We start from the raw sequence: 25,580 nt of genomic DNA on the forward strand, positions 1-25,580 counted from the left end.
AATCATGACACATGCGAGGAAATGTGCTTTTACACCATCTCGTTTTATTTCAAAAAGTTGGCTGGAACAGAGAGCTTTGTGTAGATTTCAGACAAATATGCAAAAATCACATTTTTCAGTAGCACATTAAAAGGTGCAAAAAAGTCGAGGGCTGCACAAACCTTTTGCATAGGACTACACTCTGCAGGAGAACTCAGCTTTAATCAGACAAATATTGACTGGAAATGTAGCTCATGTGTGTACATGCAGTATAGAGCTAAGCAAGAGGACGATCTGTCTCAGAAGAGTCCAGTGTTTAAGACCTTTAGAAGAAGAACCCAGTCATCACTACATTACTGGGCCGTTTCAGGTTGTTATTGCTAAATGGATGTGTCGGTGTGACCCGTTAGTCAGGACACATCAAGTCATTTACCGCCTGAACTCACTTTAACACCACTGCCAGGTATGAAATTTATAAAAAATATAGATATATATGCAAGACCATTTCACACACTTCACACCAGTGCAAGACCTAATTAAACATTTTGGATTAAGAGGTTTGACCGCAGGAATAAATACAGCATCAGGGCAAGTTCTGGAACAAGTCATACACAGTTTATCGACTGACTTTATATTTAGAGTACTTTACGGGTCATCTGGTAAATATGCACTTGTTGGTGCCACAAATTTCACATCTTTAATTATCTGCAACTCGGACATCAACTAATTACAATTGCTAATTTTTATGATTATATATGCAGTTTTAAAAGACATTTTGGGACATGTGTGCATACTCTTTCTGCCAGAGAGCTAGCCAGCTAATATGAAGCTACAGCTAGCAGCAGGTTAGCTTGGCCTAGTAAAAAGACCAGAGACAGCTAAAAGAATCTGCCAAGTCGCATCGCCAATGTTCTCTAATTAATGTGTTACGTCTCGTTCGTTTAATATGTACAAAAAACCGTTTCACACAGACTTATGTGCCAGACTTTCTCTAGGCCCCGAGCAGTTGCTAGGCAACCAGACTCCAGACTCAAAATTTGTGACCCCATCTAAATAATGTGACGGTGCCATGTTGGATAACAGCTATCAAAGTATGGTAAGAAATTAATAGAAATATATCAATAATAAATGTTTATGGCGGCAATTTCGGCCGAGCTGAAATTCCTTATCTAATCCAAGTTCACAGAATATGGTGCAACACCAGTACCAGCCAAGAAATAGTCCATCCCCCGTGGATCAACTATATTTATGAGGAATAACACAATCCATTTCTTTGGGGAAAGATGAATTTACTATTTTGATACCTTGGGAACAATTTTTCAGGACAACTTATAAAACATCTCGAGCTCAACATTTAATTTCTCATTGCTCAATATTGAAATGAGGCTTTTGGACAGATACTTAATACAATTATTGTGTTTGGTCATATATTTATATCTAAAGCTCAATAACCAATGGAGCTCGGCTGGCTTTCACAACCTTTCCAGAGTTCGTGCTAAGCTAACCCGCTGTTGCTTGCCGTTTTAAATTTAAAGAACAGATGTGAAAATAGTATCAGTCGATCTGCTCATCCAGCTCTCTGCCATGAAGATAATAAGCATATCATCCCAAAATGTCAAACTTTTTAAATTACAATCAGGGTTTTTTTTTTTTTTTTTTGCTTTCACTCATGAACATGCACACAGACAACAACCACTACAAATCCTTTAAAAGTCAACTTTCTGTGTAGGTTTTGCTGTAGAAGGCAACACTGTTGAATGCAGGTTCAAGACAAAGTCAGCTGCTCTGTGATCCACAGCTCAAAAAGGAAAAGATTGCAAATAATATTCACCATGTCTCATCCTGCACCCTCCCGCCTGCCAGATACTCTTCCTCCATTGTCCTTTAGTTTCAGGCAGAGAGGACATGCTGGTGTCCAGATTGTAAAGGATCAGCTGGACGAACACTGCTCCCAATGTCGAGGGTAAAGATTATATTCAAAGTGCTATTTACATACATATATACACATTTTCATTTAGTCAAAAAATAACCACTCTATTTAATAAATTAAATTTAACAAAAAGCAGATATATTGTCTCAAGGTAATACCAGAATTATTTACAGGTGAAAAATAGAATTTAAGGAGTTGAATATAAAATACACAGCTGTGCAAAATAAGACAAACTAATGAAACTACACAAACACCCAAAGACAGTTTCTCAACCCTCTCTGGTCTTTGATTTTAGGTCCCAACATGTTTTTGATCCCAGCTTGTCATTTTTTCTGTAGTCAAATAAATATCACACATCAACACATGATATCCTCCCATTGGTCCATGAAGGTTGAGAAACTTTGCCCAAAGCAATCAAAACAATAATACTCTGCATTTACATACATAGACCTTTCAGATTCAAGATGCTTAACAATCTTGTAAGAGCATATAAAGAGAGTGACTTTCCTGTGCGCCGCAGCCCCGCGTTACACTCTTTTGACACTGACACGGTGGTTTATTGCTGTTAAAGTGCATTAAGACCTCCCGTCCTCAGACCAGGCTGAAACCCTCGTACTGCTCCACGGCCCGAGTGAGGCGGCAGCGCAGGATCTCTTTGGTCTGGTAGCGGGGCATGTCGAGCAGGTTGTAGCAGGTGTGGGCCACCGGCAGGTAGTGCTCCTCCGCCGTGGTGGACTGGATGACGATGCGCAGGCTCTCCATGCCGTGGATGGGGATCCGGTCGCTGCCGGTCAGGAACACTGGAGGCGCAGGGGACAGAGGAGTAAGACTAGAGGAGAAAATGTTGATCCACATACAGCTGCATACATGTTAACTGGCTGTATTTATATTAAACTGTTATATATGATATTTTGGTTTGTCCTGAAAACAACATGTAGAGACCCTGTGATAAGTGAAGCCCCTTTAACAGGTACAACAACTTTTCAGGCCAATGGTGCTATAAATATTTTTTTAAGGATTTGAAAACTATATTAGCCAATATTATGCTATTAAGATAACCACATTATATCAACAAACATTTTGAAAGGATTCCTTAAAGTTACCACAAGGAACTCTTTTATATTGTTGATTCTGGCGGCCCCTGTGGACAAAAGGTGACGGGGAAACAGAGTAAACTTCTTTGTTTTGTTATCATACCTCAAACTGTACGACTCATCAATCCATTCACAGCAGTCCGCCATCATTTTTTTCTTATTTTTGTATCTATCTATCTATCTATCTATTGATCTATCTATCTATCTGCACATTATTACAGGATCTATAACATGTTTGAGGGCGAGAGCGTGAGCATTAAACTGTCATGCAGATTGAGCAACGAGGCAATTAAAAGCTTACATAAGAACTGCTTCTTCTTCTCCAGAGGGAACTCGTGGAAAACCTCCCAGAACAGTATGACTGTTGGATGAGTGGCTGAGTATTCCCCTTTGTAAACGGCATTCTGCGGAGAGAAAAGATGCAGTGATGAGAAGCTTTTCTCTGTTGTATCATTACTCAGCCATTTTCCTCCCTGGCAGTGACATTTAAACATTAATCAGTGAAACAAATTCCTCAGAGACGTGCAAGCTTTTTGGTGTTTTCTCCACAAAATGTACACAATTTCAGTAAATTTCTCATCTCAGCTTCGTTTTTTTGTGATATCTTACGTAACGATCCCCGCACAACAGGGACCTCTGTGCTCCAGGGCTGATATCACAAGTAAAATATGTGAAACCGAGCGCAGAGACACACACAACCACAAGCTATATAACAAGACGACCGTCAATATTATCCGTAAAGATGATTTTTGACATGTCGTTTCAGGTATGTGTCAGTCAGGGACAACAGAGGAACATTAACCACAGAGTCTAATTCTTGCACATTTACAGTTTTTTCTCTTTCTTGACTGATAAAAAAATGTTTTAAAAGTAGATATAATCATCAGAGATATCAGTTTGAGGGGTTTTATACATTAATTTGAAATTCAAAGTATATTGTAAAGCATTTTAAACCAAATCAGTACATTTTCTATATTTCCTTCGTAAGGTATATTTATTGATGCAATTTTCTCGTTATCTGTATCGACCCTGAAAGGAACGTATCAGTTGATCCCTAATTAGCATTTAGCTTAAAGCACCACCGTACCTTACCTTACAGCTTCAGAGAACTCTCATGGTTAAAAATAAAGTTATCTTTGCTTTCAAACTAAAAACCATAAACTCCTTTCGTGTGTGAAAAAGAAGGTATAAATCCTGCAGCTGCTCAATAAATCATCCCAAGTTAGCATGATGTCACGAGTCACGTGGTGCTGTTTTATTGGGTTTTTGTCAGTAAAACTATGACTAACAGATGTTTATTACGTAAAAGTCAAAATTACAGCTCTGTCCAGTGAAACCTGATCATCAGCACATCCACAACTATAAATTTGAAAACACTTGCGTCACTGAGGATTTCTACTTACAGTCATTCCAATCGAACTATGTGTACTAAGAGAAACAGATCTGACCGCAGATTTGTAGGACAGTAAATGTGTCCGAAGCTAAAAATGTGCGGGACAGATTCTTAAGTCTGACCTTCTCCATCTCCTCCCAGTTGTAATTGTTGTTGCCGACCACCATGGCCATCAGCTCAGAGGGCTGGAACAGCGACAGGATCTCCCCCCCGCACACCTTCAGGAAGCCGGAGGAGAAGGCCGAGTACTGCTCGCTCACCGAGTCTGAAAACACGTAGCGCAGGTAGGCCTCCACAAACTCCTTCCTGAAACACACGCAGACAAACACACACACCAAAGAGGTTGAGTAAACATTCAGATCATTAATTTGTTCTGCACAGCAGCTGCATCCTCACTAATCAGTTTATAAGGAAAGAATTCATTCAAACTTCAAGGCGTAACTGTAAACACTCACTTCCTCCCCCTCCATTGTATCAGTGCGTGCGTGTGTGTGTGAACGTGTGTGTGTGTCTGTGTGTCCAGGATGATCTGAGCTTGTTTACATCTCAGTGAGGTCAAACTGCAGGTAGATTAAACTGATAATCTCTTCAGTCATCATTATTACAAATGATATGAAATGCCAGGCAACTAAACATTCATGAAGCCCACTGAGGTTCATTTCAAATCTGAGAGAAGCTGAACTACAGAAAAGTGTGCAGAAAATGATGGATAGAAACATCTGAAGCACTTCGATTAGATGTGATGTTGCAGCCGTTGATTAGTTTTGAGTGCCTGATACAGTAATTCAGATGACAGGATTACACCTACTCTTTGTATCATCCATCTTTTATTCATTAGAATTTAATTCAGTAGAAATAAGCATCACTGTCCGATTTATTTTGAGTAAAAATTCAGTAAGACTCCGAGAACTGTTGGAGTTACCCTTTAACTACCGCTTTCTGGAAAACAGAGTTGACAGTAACAACTCCACATTAACCAGGAGGTGATGACTCATTTGAAATAAAAGACGTAAAATAAAATCACAGATTACTGAACAGTTCCAGTTGCACCACTCGACCACAAAGAACTGATGACCTGCTGTTTTTCACTCTGTCACAACATCCTGTTAAAACAGGAAAAATCTTGAAAATAAGGAAGAAAGATGTGTCAAAATATACTTTCACTGAGTTTAAATAGTAAACTTGACTGCAGGAGCTTCATATAACAAACCAGCACACATACAAGCACTGCCTCAATAAGCTCACAAGTAGAGCACACAGATTCATACCACCCCTTGTGAAGCAATACTGTCTGGTAAAATAGATCACCTCCATTAACAAACACAAAATCTGACACAGAAAAACACAAAGACAGGAAACCATCCGTCTGACAACGAGCCTTCAGTCTCAATCTCTCCTTCAGTGTGTGTCTGTGGATGTTTTACACCACAGAAGCAACATTTTTCTCTATTATCCCTGTTATTACAGTTTAATATCTGGGTGTTGAGGGGATTTTGCAGGAGCAACTTGGGTCACTGCTGCTCTCGCCATCTGCTAAGCGACAGCAGCCAGACATGTTGACACCGCCCGCCCCGCACCTCCCTGTGGACTCATCCACATAACACTGGAATCAATGCCAGCGGCACCAGGGCGAGCTGAAGAAACAGGGCGTCGACGGTGGAGAAAAAAACACACTGAATGATGCTTAAAATACCAAAATTAATCTTTGTTCTCTATGTTTCCAACACAGAACACGGCCTTCGGTGAGGACAATGGGCCACGAGCTGCCAGCTGTGTGAGCGCACGATAATCTCAGTGCCGGAAACAATATATTAAAAACCTCATCTGTTTATCTTGCAGAAGGAACAGAGTGTCGAGCATTAAAATATTCATAAAACAAGGTCAGTTCAAATGGGACATCAAGTGAAGGACGAGTTGATGAATTTATTCTTAAACACATCAACCGCGAACGCTGAGCATCTGTCGAGCCGTCTCACCTGTTGTTTTTGTCTACGCTGACGCTCTCTCCTCCAGGGATGAGCTCCTTGACTTCTGTCATCCCATAGTTCTCCCTGGTGATCTGAGATGTGAACACAACAAGTCTCAGGTCAGAGTTTTTTTTTTACATTTCAGGAATTAAGTGTAGACATTGTAGGGCAAAAAGTTTGACTTACAGCAAAATTGAGAAGGAACGTCTCCTCCACATCAGCTCCGTCATAGTCTAGAAGTTGTTGTAGACTCCTAAATAATAAACAGAAAGAACACTACTAACACATGATCATCACAATGGCAAAAAACACAAGATATTACTCTTCGTGTTTGTATAATTCATTTAAATTCATTCATAGGATGCCATGAAAAGAAATTAAAAAAAGCTCCTTTATGCATCTCATCATGTGAAGCTGGAGCTTTGTTGATTAATGTAGTAAAACCTTCTCTGTTTCTAGAAATATCAGCAACTCTGTGGGATTGTAAATCAGTTTTTTCCAACTTATCAGAGTTTATTAAATCCACCTGCTGTCCCAGGTTTAAATCTGTCCCAGTTTGATTTACAAAATGAAAACGAGGGATCAGCTGTGCCGTCCTACAGCCGTCGCGTTAGAAGAACACGCAACAAAATATTTACCAACGAAACTCAGTATACGTGGAGAGAGGACAAGCTGGGTGGAAAAGAAAATGGTAATTAAAGAAAGAGGATCTAATACCATCATCTGATGATTTGAATCCAAATACTGGGTATCTTAAGATACTGAAAATACAATAAAAGTAGTTAAGTCTCAAACAATTAAGAGCTTTTTAAACTGTTATTTAAAGAAGTGTGAGATAGCTGGTGTGTACTTTTAGACCGTCTAACTCTGAAGACAGTCCACATTAAAATGTAGCATATTAAATATTTTTCAAGATCGTGTACCTTAAGGTTGCCTTGTCTCTAATGGAAACACTACATGCTGTGCAGCCCCACTTGTAGCTTTCAGAGGTCTAATCTCAAAATCAATACTGTGGACACAGTCAGGCACTGAGGAAATGCTGCTTCCTGCACTGAATTCAATGAAGAGGCATTTCCCCGTGGCAGTCAGTTTCACTGATACTTTAAAAAAACACACTGGTTATGTAAGCTGGTAACACACTGTTACACCCTGACAAACCAAAGGAGCCTTTTTTGAGTGTGTTCGAGCTCAGCAGGATTGGAAAGAATTTCTCTCTAAACAACAAGTGATCCGCAACAAGTTCCCAATTTTAGACCAAACAAACAAGATAAATGTTTTGCAAGAGGGAGCAAACTCCAAGACAAAAACAACAAACAACAAAAAACAAAATACAAAAAAAGCTACCATCTGAGTGGAGAAAAAAAGCACATCTTGTCCCACACTGCTTCAGAGCTTGGAGGATGTTACCTGGCCTCGGTGGGCGAGAGCTCCTTGAAGTCCTCCAGCGTGGGCGCCACCTCCAGCAGCTTCTTGTAGAGAACCAGAGGGAAGTGGAGGTCCACCACCGTGGAGTTGTAGATGGCGAGACCGCAGATGATCCCGATCAGGTGAAACCAGTTCTGCTCAACAAAACACTGGAAACACACAAGAAAATAACATTGTTTATTGCCTTTTTGTACTAGTTTCTAACATGTGACAAAACTATCTGTATCATGCAGATAAACATGAACTTATCATCCTGTTCCTCACAACCCACAAGCTAAATTCCCCAAATGATTTTTAAATTCTAGCCTGTGAAGAGCGTACTAATTATTAGGATATTATTTTTGCGCTGTGGATAACTGGAATATTTCAGTGATACATGTAATCATAACTTAGAAAAACTTAAAAAACAATTACACCTGATGAGCAAGTCCCTAAAAAAGGGTTTAAAGAGATTATTTGACATGCTCAATTAATATAAATACAGTAAATCAGTGTTTTAAATGTGTATGTCTATCAAAGGACTTGCTGGTGAAGTAACTAGTGATTCCTAGAGTTCGGGGAAATGTTCCCTTATGGAGGTGAGTGTTTTGTACACTTGAGTGTTGCCACTGGCATCACTGTGTCTTGTCAGAAACAGCAGCTCTTCCTGGAATATACAGCTGCAGGTCAAATAACACACATTCTGCAGATCCATTACAGGCTCAGCGCGGTCATGTATTAAAAGAACAAATAAAACAAAAGCACGACAAGAATCCACCTTCGTTTGAGTTGCTGAAATACTGTCTCAAAACTCTGAACTGCCTTGTCAGTAACAGATGGTAAATTCCTTTCAAGCTGTTGAACAATGTTCCGGATGCATTATCTCGAAGTCTACACTGACAAACTGCCACTGCCTCTCATCCACGGAGAGTGGACAAAAACCTGCGTTATCAGCATGCATGTTTGCCTAGCTCCACATTATCTCTCAAGTTGAATCAAATAAGCGTAACTGTAGTTTCATCATCATAACAATACAACATTACTTACATATAAAAAAGACTGAATCCCAAAGTCAATCTGTATTCAATATATAAACATAACAGCGGTAATGTCTTTGCTGTGGACAGCGTTATCATTCTTTATCACAATATTAGTGCGCAAATAAAAACAGAACTTTAAGACAAAGTAATGGTGCTGAAAGCAGACCCTCCCGCAATACAATACTCAGCTCATGGATCCAAGCAGTACGGGACCTTCATTCACACATTATGACGCCAAACATCAACCTTCACTCAGCAGAACTGTGCCCTCATGCTTAATCATGATGTTTACATTCCCTCTATACACACACACATCACATACCAACTACGTACGTTAATAAAGTGGCTGTATTTGTTCCTGTTCTATTATACCTTGTAGTTTAACATTTACGGCTATTATTTCTATTATGTTTTTAAATACATTTGTTTCATATGTTTGTTTCTATAAAAATATTTTTTAAAAAGCTATATTTGCTTAATACTCGAACATTATGTGTGCAAATGTTATACACAGCTATAATAGGAAGAATTAAGTAATTGTATCAAAATGTATATATCGTACTTTTGTTTTAAATAATGTTGAAATTTAAGTTAAAAAAAGGAGTAAACAAACAAAAGAAGCCATGACACGGGTCAAATGGTTACAACAGAGTTAACTCCATAACAAGTGCGCAAACACTCAGAACATAAGATTGAGTTCAAAAGGTCCTTGATACTTATTTGTCAAACTTCTGTGTCAGCCCCTTAATATGAAGGCGAGATCGAGGAGGTACAGAGCAATATCCAACTGGATAAAATCATAGATTGTACGTCTTGTTATGAAAGCTGTCACAAAGCTAACGTGTTGTCAATATTCGTTTTTATTTAATTGCCTGTTCTGCATAGTGACTTACTTTGTCCGAGAACCACAGCAGGTTGGACTCTTTGTAATGTGTGAACATCCCGTACACCGGATCCATCAGCTCCTTCAACAGCAGCAGGAAGAACTCTTTAGTAACTCCGCCTGCGTCTACGGCTTCCTCTCCATCAAAGATCACCTGCGGGAGGAAAACGAGGCGATCACAAAAAGGACAGACAGTTTGTGGGTAAAAAAATCACAGAACTACAGCAACCTTCAGAAGCTTTTAGGAGTAGCTCTCACCTTGAGCGGTTTCTTGAGGTCCACATCAGAGTACATGGTGAGCTCACGCAGTGTATCACTCACTAAATGGTTTCTGCGCACATGGAGCACCAAGTAAGGGTTCCTGGCAAGGTGGGGTTCCAGCGTGAGCAGCATGAAAACATTGTGAAGGTTTGCACCGCTTACTGCCATCTTGGAAAAAGCAAGAAAAAAAGAGAGACGTATATTTCACTACAAGTTAATAAAAATCTTAATTTTTACACTCAAATCAGTGATCAAACTATATGAAACCACAGGAAAACTATTTATGCATCATACCTGCATTTGCAGTTCAGCATCTGTTTGCAGCATGGTTGTCTTGGCTTGAGCGTTCAGAATGAACGGGTAGGCACATAGGTTCACTGAGGGGAAGTCACTCTGCAAGGAAAGTTAAGAAATAAACTTACTACAATTATTTGTTTTTTTTTTTTAAATGGGTCAAATAAATCTGATGTGTAATTTAAGATGTGCGAGTTGGTTCTTTAAATCAAGTACCTGTGATGGGGAGGAAGATCCTTTCTAGAAAACAAAATAGAAAACAAAGTCACTAATCCTGACTTGAAATGAAACTGTGGAGAGAATTTTAAAAATCCCTCCGATGTTAAAGGAGTCACAGGAGCTTTTCTGTGAAATCAAACACTCTTTGAATAGCAAGAACTGAATATCAGCAGCACAGCCACAAAAAGTTATGGATAAAATTCCTAACTCTGTAGACACTGACAACAACATGATTTAAGAGCATGTGTGTATGTATGTTTGCGTAACAAGGAAGTGAAAGTTTGTCAGAGAAAGTCGGTACTCACAATCTCAGCTTTACTCAGAAACCATTTGAGGTAGTCTTCCTGGATGTCCACCAGGCTGGTGATGTCAGGGATATAAAACTGGTTGTACTCCACATGCTGGGCCTTTAAGTTCACCTGGTGACAGAACAAACACCTGCCTCAACTCCAGGAAATGTCACAGGTACAGGGCGCTCTACAGATTAGTACCAGGAAACACATATTTCCAAATTAAAACTGAACTGACAGCCAATGCAGAATCGATGGACTTGTGTGGTGACGTTTGTGTGGGTACCTTGTGGAGTTTCTCCAGCAGTCTCAGTGTGGCAACAAAATAGTTCTCGTAGAAGACCGGTACCAGCAGCGTCTTGCCTCCCGTCAGCATAAACACAACGATGCTCTTGTACATGTCGACCATTCTGGTGAAAACACTGCCGTCCACAAAACACCACCAGTTATCTGAAAGGAGAGAGAAACAGGTCTAATTAATTTACAGGGCAAATCATTTAAACATGGCAATAGTTTACGATGGCCAGTGGAGGAATGTAAGTAATGCTACTTTCTTCTTCTACGGCACTACATTTTGAAGGCAAATATTGTACTTTTTACTTTATACTTATTTTGACAGCTGTACTAGTTAGTTTGCAGATTTGTGCCTATAATACAAAATAAGACAAAACAACTAATACGTTATGATATACTATTATAGACTGAGCTACCCAGCAGTATACTAAGTAGTTAAAATTAGCTGCATCTTTTCCAGCTGCAACATCAAAATTCACATTAATACATCACAAATTACAATCCAGTAATACAAAATGGTCCACTCTACAAAATGACTTTTGGTACTTTGAATAGATTTTAATGCAGATGCTAAATGTGAGACTTTTACTTGTTACAGAGTTTTTCTACACTGAATACTGATTACTTCTTCCTCCACTGACAATAACAAGAAGGTGTACCGTGGCTGGCTGACTTTTTTCACTGCTCTGTGAATATATCTTTGAATGCGCTGCGTAAATAAATCTGTTTCTAGGTGTAACTGTGTTTCTATTCTTGGATAAAAAACAGTTTGAAGCATGTGGCTTCTGTAGATGGGTAATGAATGTGAAATAAATGAATTTATTTGTAAACGGTATTCCACTGTAGGTATGAAAGGGCATCCCGTGCTTCAAACAAAAGTTTTTGTTGAATGTTTGACCCCTTCTTTCTGCCAGACTCTTTCAATGCCTCAAACACGGGCACAACATCTGACAATCTTTCAAATACCGACAATCCAACGTTCACGGAGCAGTTAACCAGATCTACAGGGTGAGAGAATGTGTGCACGGTTTGAACTTCTCTCTCTAGATCAATTTTTATTCCTCATACAATTACTTCTGTCACTTATCATGTGTATCAAAAACATGAAAAGCCTTTTAGGAGTGAATGTTAAAAAGTGTTATCCAAATCTGCAAAATCCATGAAAGGTAAAACAGTGTGATTCACAGTAGTAGGGGGGAGTTATTTGGCAAACCCTCTTGTTTGTTGTTGATTCCTCTCAACCTGAAGGCACTTGGCCGGCTACCAACTAAACGTTTCTAGTGAGAAGAACTTCTGATGTTCCCAATACAACATAACAACAGCCCCAAACATCATCATCAGTCAGTCAGGTGGTGGCGTTCTTGCAATCCTGGAACCATTTTCTTGTTTGGCGGCATATCCTAAATATCTTATGCACAGGCGGATATGGAGGACGCTGACAGACTGCAGATGACAAGTTAGGAGTCATGTAGTGTAATGTCACATGGAGCCACGAGGTGTGATATGGTAGGATGCTGTGTGTCAAATGACTGGATCGATACGGGAAAAAAACTTGTAGTGTGTGCATGCAAGTATGATACCCAATACTTTGCTGGGGTTGGCGTCTAGCCGGAGGATGGCCATTGCCAGTGGGATGGTGAGGCGGATGTAGTTCTTGGAGTCCTGCAGGGCCGGGTACTCGGACAGTATGAGGTAGATCCTCATGGCCTCCACGTCTGGAGGGGAGCGCGGCAGCTGAGGGATCAACAGACTCTCAAAGCTCTTGGTGGCCTAAAGAGGAAACAGAGAGGAGACTTACTGTGTATATAATTACACTGATCAAAGAAATAACATTTACTGTTATTCAGAAAAAAGGAATTAAAATGTAGTGCAATAAGATGCGTCTGAAAGCTGCAAGTACCAACAAACAAACCAGAAACATTTGTGGTCTATTTTTTAAATTCCGCCTGGATCAACTTGCCAGCATGAGAAAAAATATCAGTCACTACATTTTGGGAGAGGCTTTTAGTGGTTTGGAATGAGACCGCAGTGTATACACAGATTATAATTCATGTTGCTTTGAGGTACATGAACCCAAAACCTACCATTATCGAGCTAATGTTAGAGGCTGTGACTCAGTGTTGCAGTTTTCCGTCGTGGATCTGCGGCAGGACTTGATGTACTTTCAAAGCACGACCGATATTTACATATGACATGGATGTTTTGGTATAACCACTGGTTACACATCACTGTTGTGTAACATCCCCAATGTTCCTCCTTTAACTGCTTCATTACGATGGCATAAACCTAAACAGGAAGCTTATTTGTGACTTTGCTCAATACCAAATCTAAGATATGTCATTATTTGTTGTTTCTTTTCTTTTATTTATGGACACAAATGTCTAACAGAATTACTCATTTATTTTGAAGAATTGTTGTAGGTTTAAATAAAGAAGTTTTGAATTTGAGTAAGTTTCTCCATGGCAACCTTTAGTCCACAGTTCAGGGTTCCCACAACTTCTAAAACATCAATTTCAAGGAGTTTTCAAGGACATTCCAGACTCCTCAAAATCTAATTCTCCACAGTGTATATTTTGACATTTGTATCAAGGTTAATCACTGTCACAACACAGAGATTTTTTATGATGAGAACAGCCTTGTTAGAAGTTGCAAAAGGTAAGAACTGGCAGGTTTTTGAATTCTCCTTCATTGTCTGAGCTCATCTTAATTCTGCTGCTTTAAATCAACATTCATTGATTTTTTGGGGGGGTAAGTAAACACACCACCTGGCAGCAGTGTGGTGATTGTGTTCAAATACCAATTTTCACCTCCAGCAGGCACACAGCAAAATTAGCAATGATTTGGAGTCATGTTTGTGTCCAACTGATGAATGGAAGATATTTACTCTCCATTAGCCCTGCTTTGGTCTCCATCGACTCCTGAGGGAAATATCTGGCTCTGTAACTGCTAAATGCTCCACTGTGTTCACTGGCTAGTCGCTAACTGTATCTCCCTGCTGTGTGGTGCTGAGCAGGTCGTGTGCAGAGGCTTGTTTTCCCTGAAAATAGCTGCCAGATGCAAGAAAAGAGGTTGATGGTGAGCGTTAAGAGTGGACTGAATCAGTTAAAGTTGCAGGCCGTAAAAGCAAAACAATGTGCTGAAAGATGCTAAAACGCTCTGTAGCGCTGAAGGGCTTGTCATTACGAACAAGTGACAACTTTCATATTATGACCAACTGACTATTTGACACATTGTTAATATAAAATGTCGTGTAGTGGACATTAAAGCAATATAAAGATTCACAACCTTTGCCCTTCTTTATTTTTCTTGACAAGGAAAGGGAGACAACATTAAGTGGCACTATAAAATAGTGTTTATATAGTGTATTGGTTTAACCTTGACCAATACAATTATTAAATACATTATTTTGTCAATACCTGCTCCAGAAGTCCAGAGAAAGCAGGTTTGCTGAGCGTCGCAAACAGCATTCTGACAGAGTTCAGATCGATGCCTGGGATCTTTGGGTTGGTTTTGAAGTGGGTATCATCACTGAGAATGCAAACAAACATATAATTATTTGTAGACCATCTTTGGTGTCTCACTGATCACTAACAGGATAAAAATAGGTCACAGCCCAGGTTCGGGGACTTTGCGGTAAATCCTCCATGTAAAAAGACACACGACATTTTGGATTAATCACCGATCCGTCATGTGAAGGTCAGCTGTGAGCCAAGTTCACTGAATGGTGGTTTGAACTAATTCTTAATACACGGCGGCATGAGCGCACACAGAACGCTCAGCCTAAAGGTATTTAAGTCAATCCTTGAGAAGATCCTCCTCTTCTGTCTGAGCAAGATCAACATGCCTCCACAAAGAAGACTAAACCTTTCAGCACTGAAGGACAGCTACTATTTACAGTGTAAGCCGTCACATCCATATTCCACAGCTGTTATTTAGTCATAACACAAAATACATCAGATTTGATCGAGGAGACTGTTTGCCAAACAAAACACACTGATGCAGATAGCACAGAGTCAATACGAGCACTGACCCGCTAAATTCTGAGATTCTGTGAGAAATGCTGACCATTTTTGGTGGCATGTTTTATAGTTTAAGATGTGTCCTTCTTATAGTACTTCATGTTTTCTCCAGAGGAGTGTTTCCACCCTGATCACCTCCACAGTTCATTCCCCGAACACGATAAGTATCTGCTGATGAGTCTGTACAGAAAAGTCATCACACCTCCACACAGACTGACGGTCAGACAAATCTGAAGTCAGTGACCAGACAGATTGCATCTTTCCCAGGCCTGACGGTCAGCATGTTTTGGTGGATAAGACGACATACCATGATAATAAGTGAATGAAACATGTGAGGTCCCTGCTGAATCAGTTCCCAGGATGCTAGCATACATGTGAGTCTGAGCATTCAGCCACATGGTTTCTAGTTGCGTAATATGTGTTTCTTTGAGATAATCGAGATTATTCCAGACCAATTTGATATTGTAGGGCGCCAAAGTGTGAACAGAGGTTGAATGGGGTCTCAATCGCCATCTACTTCGGCTGTTTAGGAGAAAGCCGCAAAGTGGTTTTGCTGTGAGGCTCATAAAATGTTTTCTGGACTGACTTTCTATCGACAAGGCTGGGAGTTGATGAGGCGAACTGTTCCTTTAATACATGTAAACACAGTGTTTACCTACCTTTGGTCCAAGAAGCTGGCGTTCCAACATGCTGTGGAGGAGAGCTGAATAATGATGTCACTGCACAACAAAAACATAAAACAGACATAATTAACAGAGAAAATTAAAGAATATGACTGATTTAACAACCGTTTATACTAAATATCTACCAGAGAATATACATTTTTAACAATAACCTTTTTACTTCACTTACTTTGTGACACTAGAATCTGTGGTGTACATCAACTTTAACCTCCATGAATTTAATCTCTCATAATTGATGGGGGAGATTGATTTACTGATATTAATCACTCTGAAGTCTTCTGGAGGGACAGAACTCTGCAGAGAGGAAGATAAACAGAGACAAGATAACAGCAGTGTCGCAATGAGATTGTTTGCACTGCTACTTCCACTGTATGTGCATGTGTGTGTGTGTGTGTGTGTGTGTGCGCATGTGTGTGTGTGTGTGTGTGTGTCGCAGTTCAGCACAGAGACATCTGGGCTTCCGTCTGAGTTGTGTCTCTTTCCTCCATGAAGATAAAGTAAATGGGCCACGCCTGAGGTCTAAATATTTTCTCCGTAGAGGCTGAATGTGTTTTGTCTTTCTCAGTGCACATTCCTGACAATTTGCAGCAGATTCGTAGCAGAAAAAAGCTCCATATTCAGTATGGCTCCAATACGCTGTAAGAAATGGTGAAAGTTTAGACATTACTGCCCCCCTGTGGTGAAACACTGAACTGATTAATCAAAGGCATCAATAAAAGATGCTGAGAGTCAGAGTCTATTTCTTTTCATTTAGCAACATATTTTGAAATAGTTTGAATCAGTATTTTTAGTTTTTTATTCTGATCATGTTAATGTTTGTGCTGAGGATTTAGTGCTGACTGTGAGGATAGGGAATTCATGTATTAAAAGGACTGGAGGTTTCTCCTTATCTCGTTATTTTTACAGTTCACCTTTGTATTTTGATGATCATGCTTTGAATTGTGTGATTAAAGAACTGTCTATTGACAGATTTGTAGTCATCTGATGCAAATGAAAGTAAGAAGAAAAAGAAGAAAACAAAACAGAGGCTGAAGAAGAAGCAGAAGTTGAAGAAGACGAAGACAAAGACAAAGAAGAAGAAGAAAAAGAAGAAGAGGAAGAAGAAGAAGCAGTAAACGAAACAGAGGCTGAAGAAGATGCAGAAGCTGACAAAGAGAGGTGAAGAAAGAAGAAGACAAAGACGAAAAAGAAGAAGGTGAAATTTTACTCAGGGAACAAGCTGTAGAGGGAGGTTTACTAAAGTCTTAATCACATACCTGTTCATTAGAGTACAATAAGAGGCTGTGGTCTCCTCCACAGATGATTTTGGTCACTATATGTTGTTTGGAAGAAAGCAGGGAGAAAACAGCACATGTTGAGTTGAGGTCAAATGCGTTTGTCTGAAATTTTGCTTTACAAATAAACTTGAACTTGAAAATAATGCTGACACTAATGATGGAAAGACGGATAATATATTGTGGATGGATCAAGGAATTATCAAACTATTAAAATGTTAACTCTGATTCACATGATTCACAAGATCCAGTTAAAAAGACTCCTCAGTGATGCACTAGATCAAATTACCAACAAACACTTTCACATCACAAGCTGAATTTTGATCCGATACCACAAACCACAGGGGATTTTTTTATTCTTCTCGAAACAGCTTTTCTCATCATGGCTTTGTTTCTATTTTGTTTTGGCAAATTCAAGTCTTTCGTCCTCAGTCATGCCCCAGTAAATCAGCACAGCCACGTACAACGTGACATTTAAGCACGTGGCAGCTCATCCGGCACTAACGGGACATTTTCCAACCATCTGAGTGAAAGGGTGGTTATTAGCTGATTACACTCATTTATGCATTCGAACTAGAGGTCAGTGCCTGTTTCAGTTTTGGGCTCTCTGCATGTGACTGTGGTTGGTCATGAAAAAAGCTTCCATCGAGGACCCTATTACTTATACATCATGGAGAATAGGGAAATAACATCTACATACCGACTAGATAAGTACTTATCAATGAAAATATTAATGGCATTTAAAAAAATAAATAAATCAATTTAAGCTTCAATCTCAATCAAACAGCTCTGAGTCTTCTGCTTACCTATTCTTTGGAAATTTCCAGTCAGGAAACTGGTCTTGACAGGATATGGGCTTCTAGCGTCCCCCAGCATTCCCGTGCCAAGCTGACCGTGGCTGTTACAACCAAACGCATACACCACACCAGAGGAAGGAACAAACGCCAACGTGTGGTGCCTGACAAATGGAAAAATTTAACCGATTAAACCAGCCTTTTTACACCGTGCTACTAGTTAAGGCTGTACAGACCCAACAATTAATTTGTTATCTTTGAATCTTCAGTGAATGGGACGCACAAACACACACTGCACAACACCAGTTACTGCAGCAACAAAAATTATCATAGAGCTTAATCAACAACTTTCTGACTGAATCTCAACAAAGTTCAAGCGTCATAAAGATAGAAGCTTAGGGAGTTGCATCAGACTGAACAGGTACAGATTAAACAGTCTTGAACAAAAACAGTACCTGCCGCAGGTGATCTGGGACACTTCAGTGCCCATGAGCTCCAGCACTCGCCTTGGGAGAAGTTCATTATTAGTAGAGCCGTGACCCAGCTGACCCCACGAGCCATCACCAAATGTAAACAAGCCACCATCCTGCCGGAGAGACAATAAAGGTGAGATTCTTCACTTAGTAATACAGTTGGTCAAAGTAAATAAGCCCAGGTGTCAGGTGGTGGGTTAAGATAAATAAGGGTTGGGCAGTCTAGATGACTGTTTGATCTGTCCAATAAAGATCACCTTGGTTGATATATTCACATGCAACAAGTAGCGAGTCACTATACAGCAAAATAACCAGTCTATCAGATATCCTGCAGCTGAGCAAGCAGCATCTGACACAGTGGTTCCAAAATTGTGCGCTGTGAGGCAAGTCCAGGTGCGCTGTAGGAGACTGTTACAACCACAGGTTATTACTGATTCATGCAATTATACAACAAGTAAAAACCGAGTTTTGAAAAAATCTAAAATTGTAATTCTTTGACCTAAAAAATCTTTCAAAAACCTTCCAGGGAAGAAGAAACAAACATGTACAGAGTGATTGAATAACACATTATAGAGGCTGTTTTGCACAGACATGAATAGAGGTGTGCCTTGAGCACAAAGAGTCTGAAACCACTGTTCTAATTAGACTGGAATATTCAACACATGTTGGCAGCAGGATGTGCTTAGATTATGTGAATGTTTGAATGTTTAAAAAGCATACGTTGGGGTTTATCCATATTCATACCTTCGTGAGGGCAGCTGTGTGTTCGTCTCCACAGCTGATGTGAACAACTTTTTGAGACCTCAAAAATTTGATGTGGCACGGGACAGCACGGTCTGAGGAAGGGAACAAAAACAGCCAAAGTCAAGTCATGCTTTTCTTCGCTGCTATTAATTTGATTTGCAAAGTGGTAAAGTCAACTATGGCATTTCAATCTAGTACTGAAGTGGCAATGAATCAGTGACTATTCTGTCCAATATCCTGTCAAAAAGATTATGGTTTTGCATTAAATGTTTCTATAATTACCTGTAACACACTTTCTGCACTGTGTTAAAGCAAGTTTAACATTGGATTTATAGTATGGTATCACTATTCCACAGAGGCATGTCCAAACAAGACTGTTAGTGCTATAATTTGCAACAAACATTGTACAATATTGTTATAATAAATAATAAACTATAATAAATCCTTTATCTCTTTTCAACAGCAACGTGGCTTCTTTCCATCCAGCTGATTATTACCTTGTTTATCATTGAGACCCAGCTGTCCAGCTTTGTTCTTGCCCCAACCGAATACAGCTCCGGACAAGGAGAGAGCAAAGCTGTGGTCTCCCCCGGCGGTTATCTTCGCCAAAGGAATTCCCGCCAGAGACTTGAGGGGATGGGGGGACAGCTTGCTGGGCTCTCCTTTCCCCAGACCGAGTTGACCGCTGGTGTTCTGGCCCCACGTGAACAGCTGGCCATCTGACAGGGAAAGCACAGAGAGGCACATATACATTCATTACTACCAGCACGGGCAAATACAAAATGCAAAGACTCTAAATCTGAACAGTGCTGGTGTGCTATGAAGAGACTGTGTCTGTCACACCTCTAGAAAGTGCAATGCAGTGCTGGTTCCCACACATTACTTGAGAGATCCGATGGTCACACAGCCTTTTGACCAATCTAGAAAATAAAACAAAAAAAACATGAACATTTGTTTAATTTTCTTATACTATTTTTTCTCAGATCAGGCTGAAAGCTTGTATGTGTCTTTGGTGCGTTACTCGGTCACCTTGGGATTCGAACTGCTGCCTCTGCTGTCCCCAGGCCGAGCTGGCCCCCTTCACCAGCTCCCCAGGCAAACACTTGTCCCTGCTCGTTCACCGCCATAGAATGGGCCCACCCGCACGACACCATCGTTATCTTCTGAGTGTCTAGAGCTACGACCAGCTCTGTGGAGAGGAGGAAGAGCTTGGCATTGGCAGTTTCATGACAATGATTACATTTAATATGGTCGATTTTCTTCACTGATTCTGTCATTGTGTCTTGGTATGCCCTATCCTCCCAGACAAAGAATTCCACAAGTGAACTTGTACAGCGTGAAAACAAACAGCTTGACTTTTGAATACCGGTCAGCCCTCATGGACCCAACCCATGGAAGGCATTTAGCTCAGACATTTTATCTGATGTTTTCGACTGCTTAAGGTAAAACAGTTTCTCTTTTTATTACCTAGGCAGAAAAAGGCATGTGCAATAACATATAAACACCTGAGAAACAGAAGCTATGAACATACCATGCTATATATAGACAGAAAAAAATCTGCGTCATCTACGCTGTCAACTGCGCAGTAAAAAGTGTGCTTGTCTCCATGTAATGCTCTACTTCACAGCATGGAAATGCAGTAAGTGGCATTTGTGGGGAGGCCAAGTGGTGCGGATAATCGGAAACTGTGTAGTCGGTGAGCTGGTTTCCTGCTATCAAACAGACGCTGTGGTTTCAACTGAGCTCATGGTAGAGTACTCTTTCAAAACATTTAATCAGCAATCTACATTTCATAGGATAATTAAAAAGATATATTCAAGCATCTAAACAAACCTGGAGAAGGCGTACTATTCAAAACATTGAGAATATGTCTGCAATAAAGTGAGTGCTTTTACAGTATGCTGAATATCATCTAGAAGGTTTCCATCCCACACATTTGTCACCAAGGTTTTTTGTCAGCTTTGTTTCAATAGGTGTATTTATTTGCTCAGGGTTCAGAGAGTCTTGCATTTATTCATTGTTGTTACAGCTTCACCCACATTGCCTATACAAAGTAGCACACAACACAAACTTCCACCCACATGACACCAACACGGACCCACCACTGTCTGCAATCACTTCACAAGCTATGAGTTTTTCAAATCTCCCCGAAATGGTTATGCGGTGCAGTCTGATGTTGACAATAGATGTCAGAATTGACACTTTAAGAAAAGAATGATGTGTATTTGCATTCAACAAATTGTTTGTAGAAAACATAAAAGCCATTATTAGTGACGCTGAAGATATAAACCCATTTATACTAAGCAAACATCTACTAATCCAGGTGTGATGTAGCAGCGGTAAAACTGGAACAGATGAACTTTCTAAGACTTGCAAAAGGCATTTTTTTGCATATTCAGCTTCCTCAATTTTACACAAAGATGGCATCATGAAATATTCTCCGATGAGGATACAACTACCCCAGATCAAATCCAGCTGCAACTGCAATGTTATATTTCTAGTTTGAATGTTTTTCACACTGTATTGGAAGTTGGAAGTTTGAAATTGGAATCAAAAATTCAAATTTCCCCATATCTGTTATTTCTAACACCAATGTTCACTGTACAGAAAAGAGACTAAGACTAAGTTAGTGGCTTTATTGGACTGAAGTTAGAAACAATGTTGCATTGAGCTTAAGGCTCTCGGCATCACACAAGGACAATGTTTCAATATTGATGTTAGGTAGGTCTGAATAATTATTTGATTTTAAATCCAAATCACGATTTGAAACGAAGCAATTAGCAAATCGCAGAGGCTGCGAATAACTAAGCTGCAGGATGCACCTCTGACCCACATTTAAACATGTGCGTTGATGGTTTTACAAATTCATGCCATCAATTATGCTCACCAATCAGATGTGGCCCAAGGCAATTGCATGTACGCCTACCAACAACAACACGTGAAACCCGAGTAAAACAATTTGTGTTACAGAGAGATGATGTCCTCTGATCCAGCAGCAACCTTGGACGATTTAGTAAGAAAGAAAGGCGGTACTTCTATGATATGGAATTATTTTGGCTTCGAAAAGACAAAAAAACTTGTGCCAGCACAACACCACCAGAGTCAGCCGAAATTAGTGATACACTGTGAATACTGAACTGAACTTTGACTTGCAAATCAAATCGCATCACAGTAATGGTCAGAAATATCATTCAGCCCTAATATTAGACAGGTATCATATCTATCTATCCATCTTAGTTTGTCGTGTTGGTGTGCTAAAATGTTCTTATTATCCCTAAACACATAGGACAGCTGAGAGTGAGGGGAATGGCATTCTCTTTATGCAGGTATCTGGTAATTGGACAAAATTAAATGTCATCCTGGCTGCTCGAGACAAAAGGTTTGGGGATAAAAGTTACCACGATTAATCCTCTGGGAACCATGAATGTCTGTGCCAAATTTCAGCATCAATCCATCCAGCAGCAGTTGTGAAAAGATTTTATTAAAACATCACCCTTGTGGTGGTGAAACAACAGCAGGATCAACAAGATAGAATGAATAGTAAGTATCCCTTTGGGGCCTCAAATATCTGTCACAAATTTTAGAGTAATCGTTGCAATAGTCATCAAGATAATTCACTCTGAACCACAGATGACAACCTTATGATGGCACAAACAAAGTCAGTAGAATTCAGCCACCTTGGTCCATTACTGTCTGCCCCAAACTTCAGGGCAATCAATTCAATGGCAGAGGAGATATTTAAATCTGGATCAAGTGTTTGACTAACTGAGAGACTGACATTTCCATCCGATAGCATGGTCAAAAATTCTAGGACATGGATTGTAGCTCTTTCAATACAGACATCATTTGGAACCCACATTCTCACGTCTGTTAAATACCCCCGGTAACTCTCCACACATCACCTGCTCCAACAACCTTCAAAGATTAACCTAAACTCTGCTGTTCGCACGGAAATCTCACCTGGGGAGGTCCCTGGTTTGTCGTGGCCCAGCTGTCCACAGCTGTTAGAACCACATGTGTACACACTACCATCCTGCAGCAGGAACATTGTGTGTTGCCCTCCACAGGCCACATCTTTCAGTCCCCTGCCACTGAACACATGACAGATCCTTGGCTCGGACATGGGGTTCCTCTCCAAACCGATACCCAACTGTCCGTCTTTCGCATTCCCCCAACACAGCATGATGGCGAGGGGAAAGGGTGGGTGAGCACCAATCCGAAGAGGCAGAGAGTGACGGCCAGATGGAGGAAGACAAAAAGTGATCAGGCTTGAGAGCAGCCCCGCTTTCTCCTCTTCATGTAACTTCCAACCCTGGAAGAAAATATAAATAAAAACTATTAGTAATCATGTCGTCTTTCTTCATGAGGAACTCACACTGATCACTGTGCTCCACGTGTGCAGCCCTGATGTTTTTAAGAATAAAGTAAAGATGGGTTTAGAGGTGGGCGTGGCTGTGGGTGAGAATGATGTAAGCTGTATGACAGAGGAACAGGCAGTGTGTTTAAATAAACCCTGTCAGTGTAATCCCGGCTTAAACTGCTCCAAGCAGTCCAGTCCACATGCAATACATGCATGTTACTGACTGAGTTAGCCATGGGTAATAAGCAAATGGGTACGGAATATTCTAAGATATAGAGCGATCAAAAAACTGCATCAAATTCCTTGTACAAATAGTTGGCCAATAAAGCCGATTCTGTTAAGGAAAAACCGACATGATATAAATATGGAGACAGGAAGAGAAGGAGAATTCATTACAAGGGCGGCTTCACTTTAATTAGATCACTTTTATATCCATCTGACCCCTGTTTGAGAAGTTGTTTGCAGCCTCTGTCACTGATTTATGAACAGAAATATCACTCTTGAATGTACTCCTTGTATACAAATTTGGGAGGTACACCTCGCTAAAACTAAAACAGCCAAATAGAAGAGCCCTGCAATAAATGCAACCTTTATGCATGTTATAATTGCACCTGAAACAATCAGTTGATGAATTCATCATCTTATTTTTGACATTATGAACATGGATAAATTCTAGATTGTGTTTCTTAAATCAGTGGTTCTTCTCAACTTCTAAAATGTGAATATTTGCTGGTTTGCTAAGTCATCTAAAAAATGAAAGTAAATTGAATACGTTTTTAGACTGTTCGTGAGAGAAAACAATCCATTTGAAGATGTCAGCCTGAGCTGAGCTATATTATTGTGTTAGGCATTTTGCACTATTTTCTCCCATCTTACAGAGATAACAATAAAGAAAGAAAATAACCTGTCTTCAGTTCCCTTACAATTTCAGCAATAACTAAACATTATAAGCTTCATGAGAAAAGGTAGGTTGTTAGATATGACTGCATTTTTTTCAGCTGAGTTTATCAACCAACCCAACAAATGGGTGTATACTGACAGAGTCAAAGAAAATATTGAAAATGAACTGTAAGACCACAGTAAGCACACAGATATCACATAGTAAACCCTGAATAAAACATGAATAACTCTATTATATACCACAAACTTGGTTCTGAGTATCTGTGAAACAGCATTAAGCCATGTTTATTATCTGTGGGTTACTATAATTAGCACACTCTGCAATAAGAATTAGCTTAATATGAGACCCACTGAGCTAGTAGCTACTTGGCTGTGTTTGTGTGTGCACCTGGAGGATCCCCATCACCTGTAATCAGGGCTTGTGTTTAAGGTTATGTTAGCTAGCTGCCTGCTAGGGAGAAAGTGAAAGAGGAGTGGTTTGTGTATACGTGGTGTAGGCATGATTAACGCGGTGTGCAGGCGTTGCTTTGTGTCTGCACTGATTTTAGCGGGTTAGATATTTCAGTAACGGAACCAAAACAGCCCGACTGGTAACCAACACAAGCCACTGCAACGACAGTTAACAGTTAGCTAATTAACCTTAGCGAGCTATCGCATCGCTGACTGTCTCCTTATCGAAAACAACACAGAAATACACTGGTTAACCGATGTCTAAATTGTAAGTAAAACAGTACTGCGTTATGTCTGGTTCGTTTAAAATGTAAATGGGATGTTTACCTGGACAGATGCATTCTGTAACTGGGCGTCTGGTTTCGGTTCAGCTCAGAAAACAAACTAGGAAGTGTCAAAGCTGGCTACGTCACTGAACATTCTAGACAGGAAAGCCGCGATTGGACGCCGATCAGGAAATGCATTTACCAATGACCCGCCCTCCTCTGCCTCTGATTGGTTTTCCCTGATGTTCTTACACCAACCATAACCAATCATCACTTCAATTTCCCCTTGCGTCAGAAATTTGGCACAATAAAGATGCTATAAATATTATCATAAACAGGACAACTGCCAAAAAGTGGCCGTCTGAAGCAGGGCTGACCCAAGTGCGGCCTGTGGGTCAAATTTCGCCTGCTATTGGGTTCGATTTGGCCCCTCAGATGTTTCTAATGAAAAATAAAATATAAAGTAACGAAAAATATTATAAATCAGTGTTAATGTTGTTTTTATATATATTTTATATAGAAAATGCTCTTTGAATATACAGGAGTCCTAATTATTAATTATATTTCAT

At 40.0% G+C, this 25,580-nt stretch overlaps 1 protein-coding gene across 1 annotated transcript; it reads right to left on the reverse strand.

Moving 5' to 3' along the window:
• Nucleotides 1–22: 22 nt before the first annotated feature.
• Nucleotides 23–25,163, reverse strand: herc3 (HECT and RLD domain containing E3 ubiquitin protein ligase 3). Its single transcript, XM_030406125.1, has 25 exons — nucleotides 25,073–25,163; nucleotides 22,996–23,347; nucleotides 20,065–20,224; nucleotides 19,879–19,955; nucleotides 19,533–19,754; nucleotides 19,036–19,127; nucleotides 18,274–18,404; nucleotides 17,831–17,982; nucleotides 17,007–17,062; nucleotides 15,920–16,044; nucleotides 15,727–15,786; nucleotides 14,465–14,576; nucleotides 12,629–12,818; nucleotides 11,041–11,204; nucleotides 10,770–10,883; nucleotides 10,462–10,485; nucleotides 10,246–10,344; nucleotides 9,949–10,119; nucleotides 9,701–9,844; nucleotides 7,771–7,937; nucleotides 6,550–6,616; nucleotides 6,373–6,455; nucleotides 4,519–4,702; nucleotides 3,305–3,407; nucleotides 23–2,709 (listed from the first exon to the last, which is right to left on the reverse strand). Exons 2-25 carry the CDS (start codon nucleotides 23,216–23,218, stop codon nucleotides 2,501–2,503), a joined length of 3,129 nt encoding a protein of 1,042 aa, XP_030261985.1. The 5' UTR covers nucleotides 23,219–23,347; nucleotides 25,073–25,163; the 3' UTR covers nucleotides 23–2,500.
• Nucleotides 25,164–25,580: the final 417 nt, after the last annotated feature.

This window comes from Sparus aurata, chromosome 1 (assembly GCF_900880675.1).
Source record: "Sparus aurata chromosome 1, fSpaAur1.1, whole genome shotgun sequence".
In the NCBI taxonomy this organism is placed as follows: Eukaryota; Metazoa; Chordata; class Actinopteri; order Spariformes; family Sparidae; genus Sparus; species Sparus aurata.

Coding starts and splice junctions, on each gene's coding strand:
- herc3 (XM_030406125.1), bottom strand. CDS start 23,218: ATGCTGTGTTGGGGGAATGCGAAAGACGGACAGTTGGGTATCGGTTTG. Junction 20,225..22,995: donor CAAACCAGGGACCTCCCCAG/GTGAGATTTCCG, acceptor TCCTCTCCACAG/AGCTGGTCGTAGCTCTAGAC. Junction 10,486..10,769: donor TTCTGAGTAAAGCTGAGATT/GTGAGTACCGAC, acceptor TTTGTTTTCTAG/AAAGGATCTTCCTCCCCATC.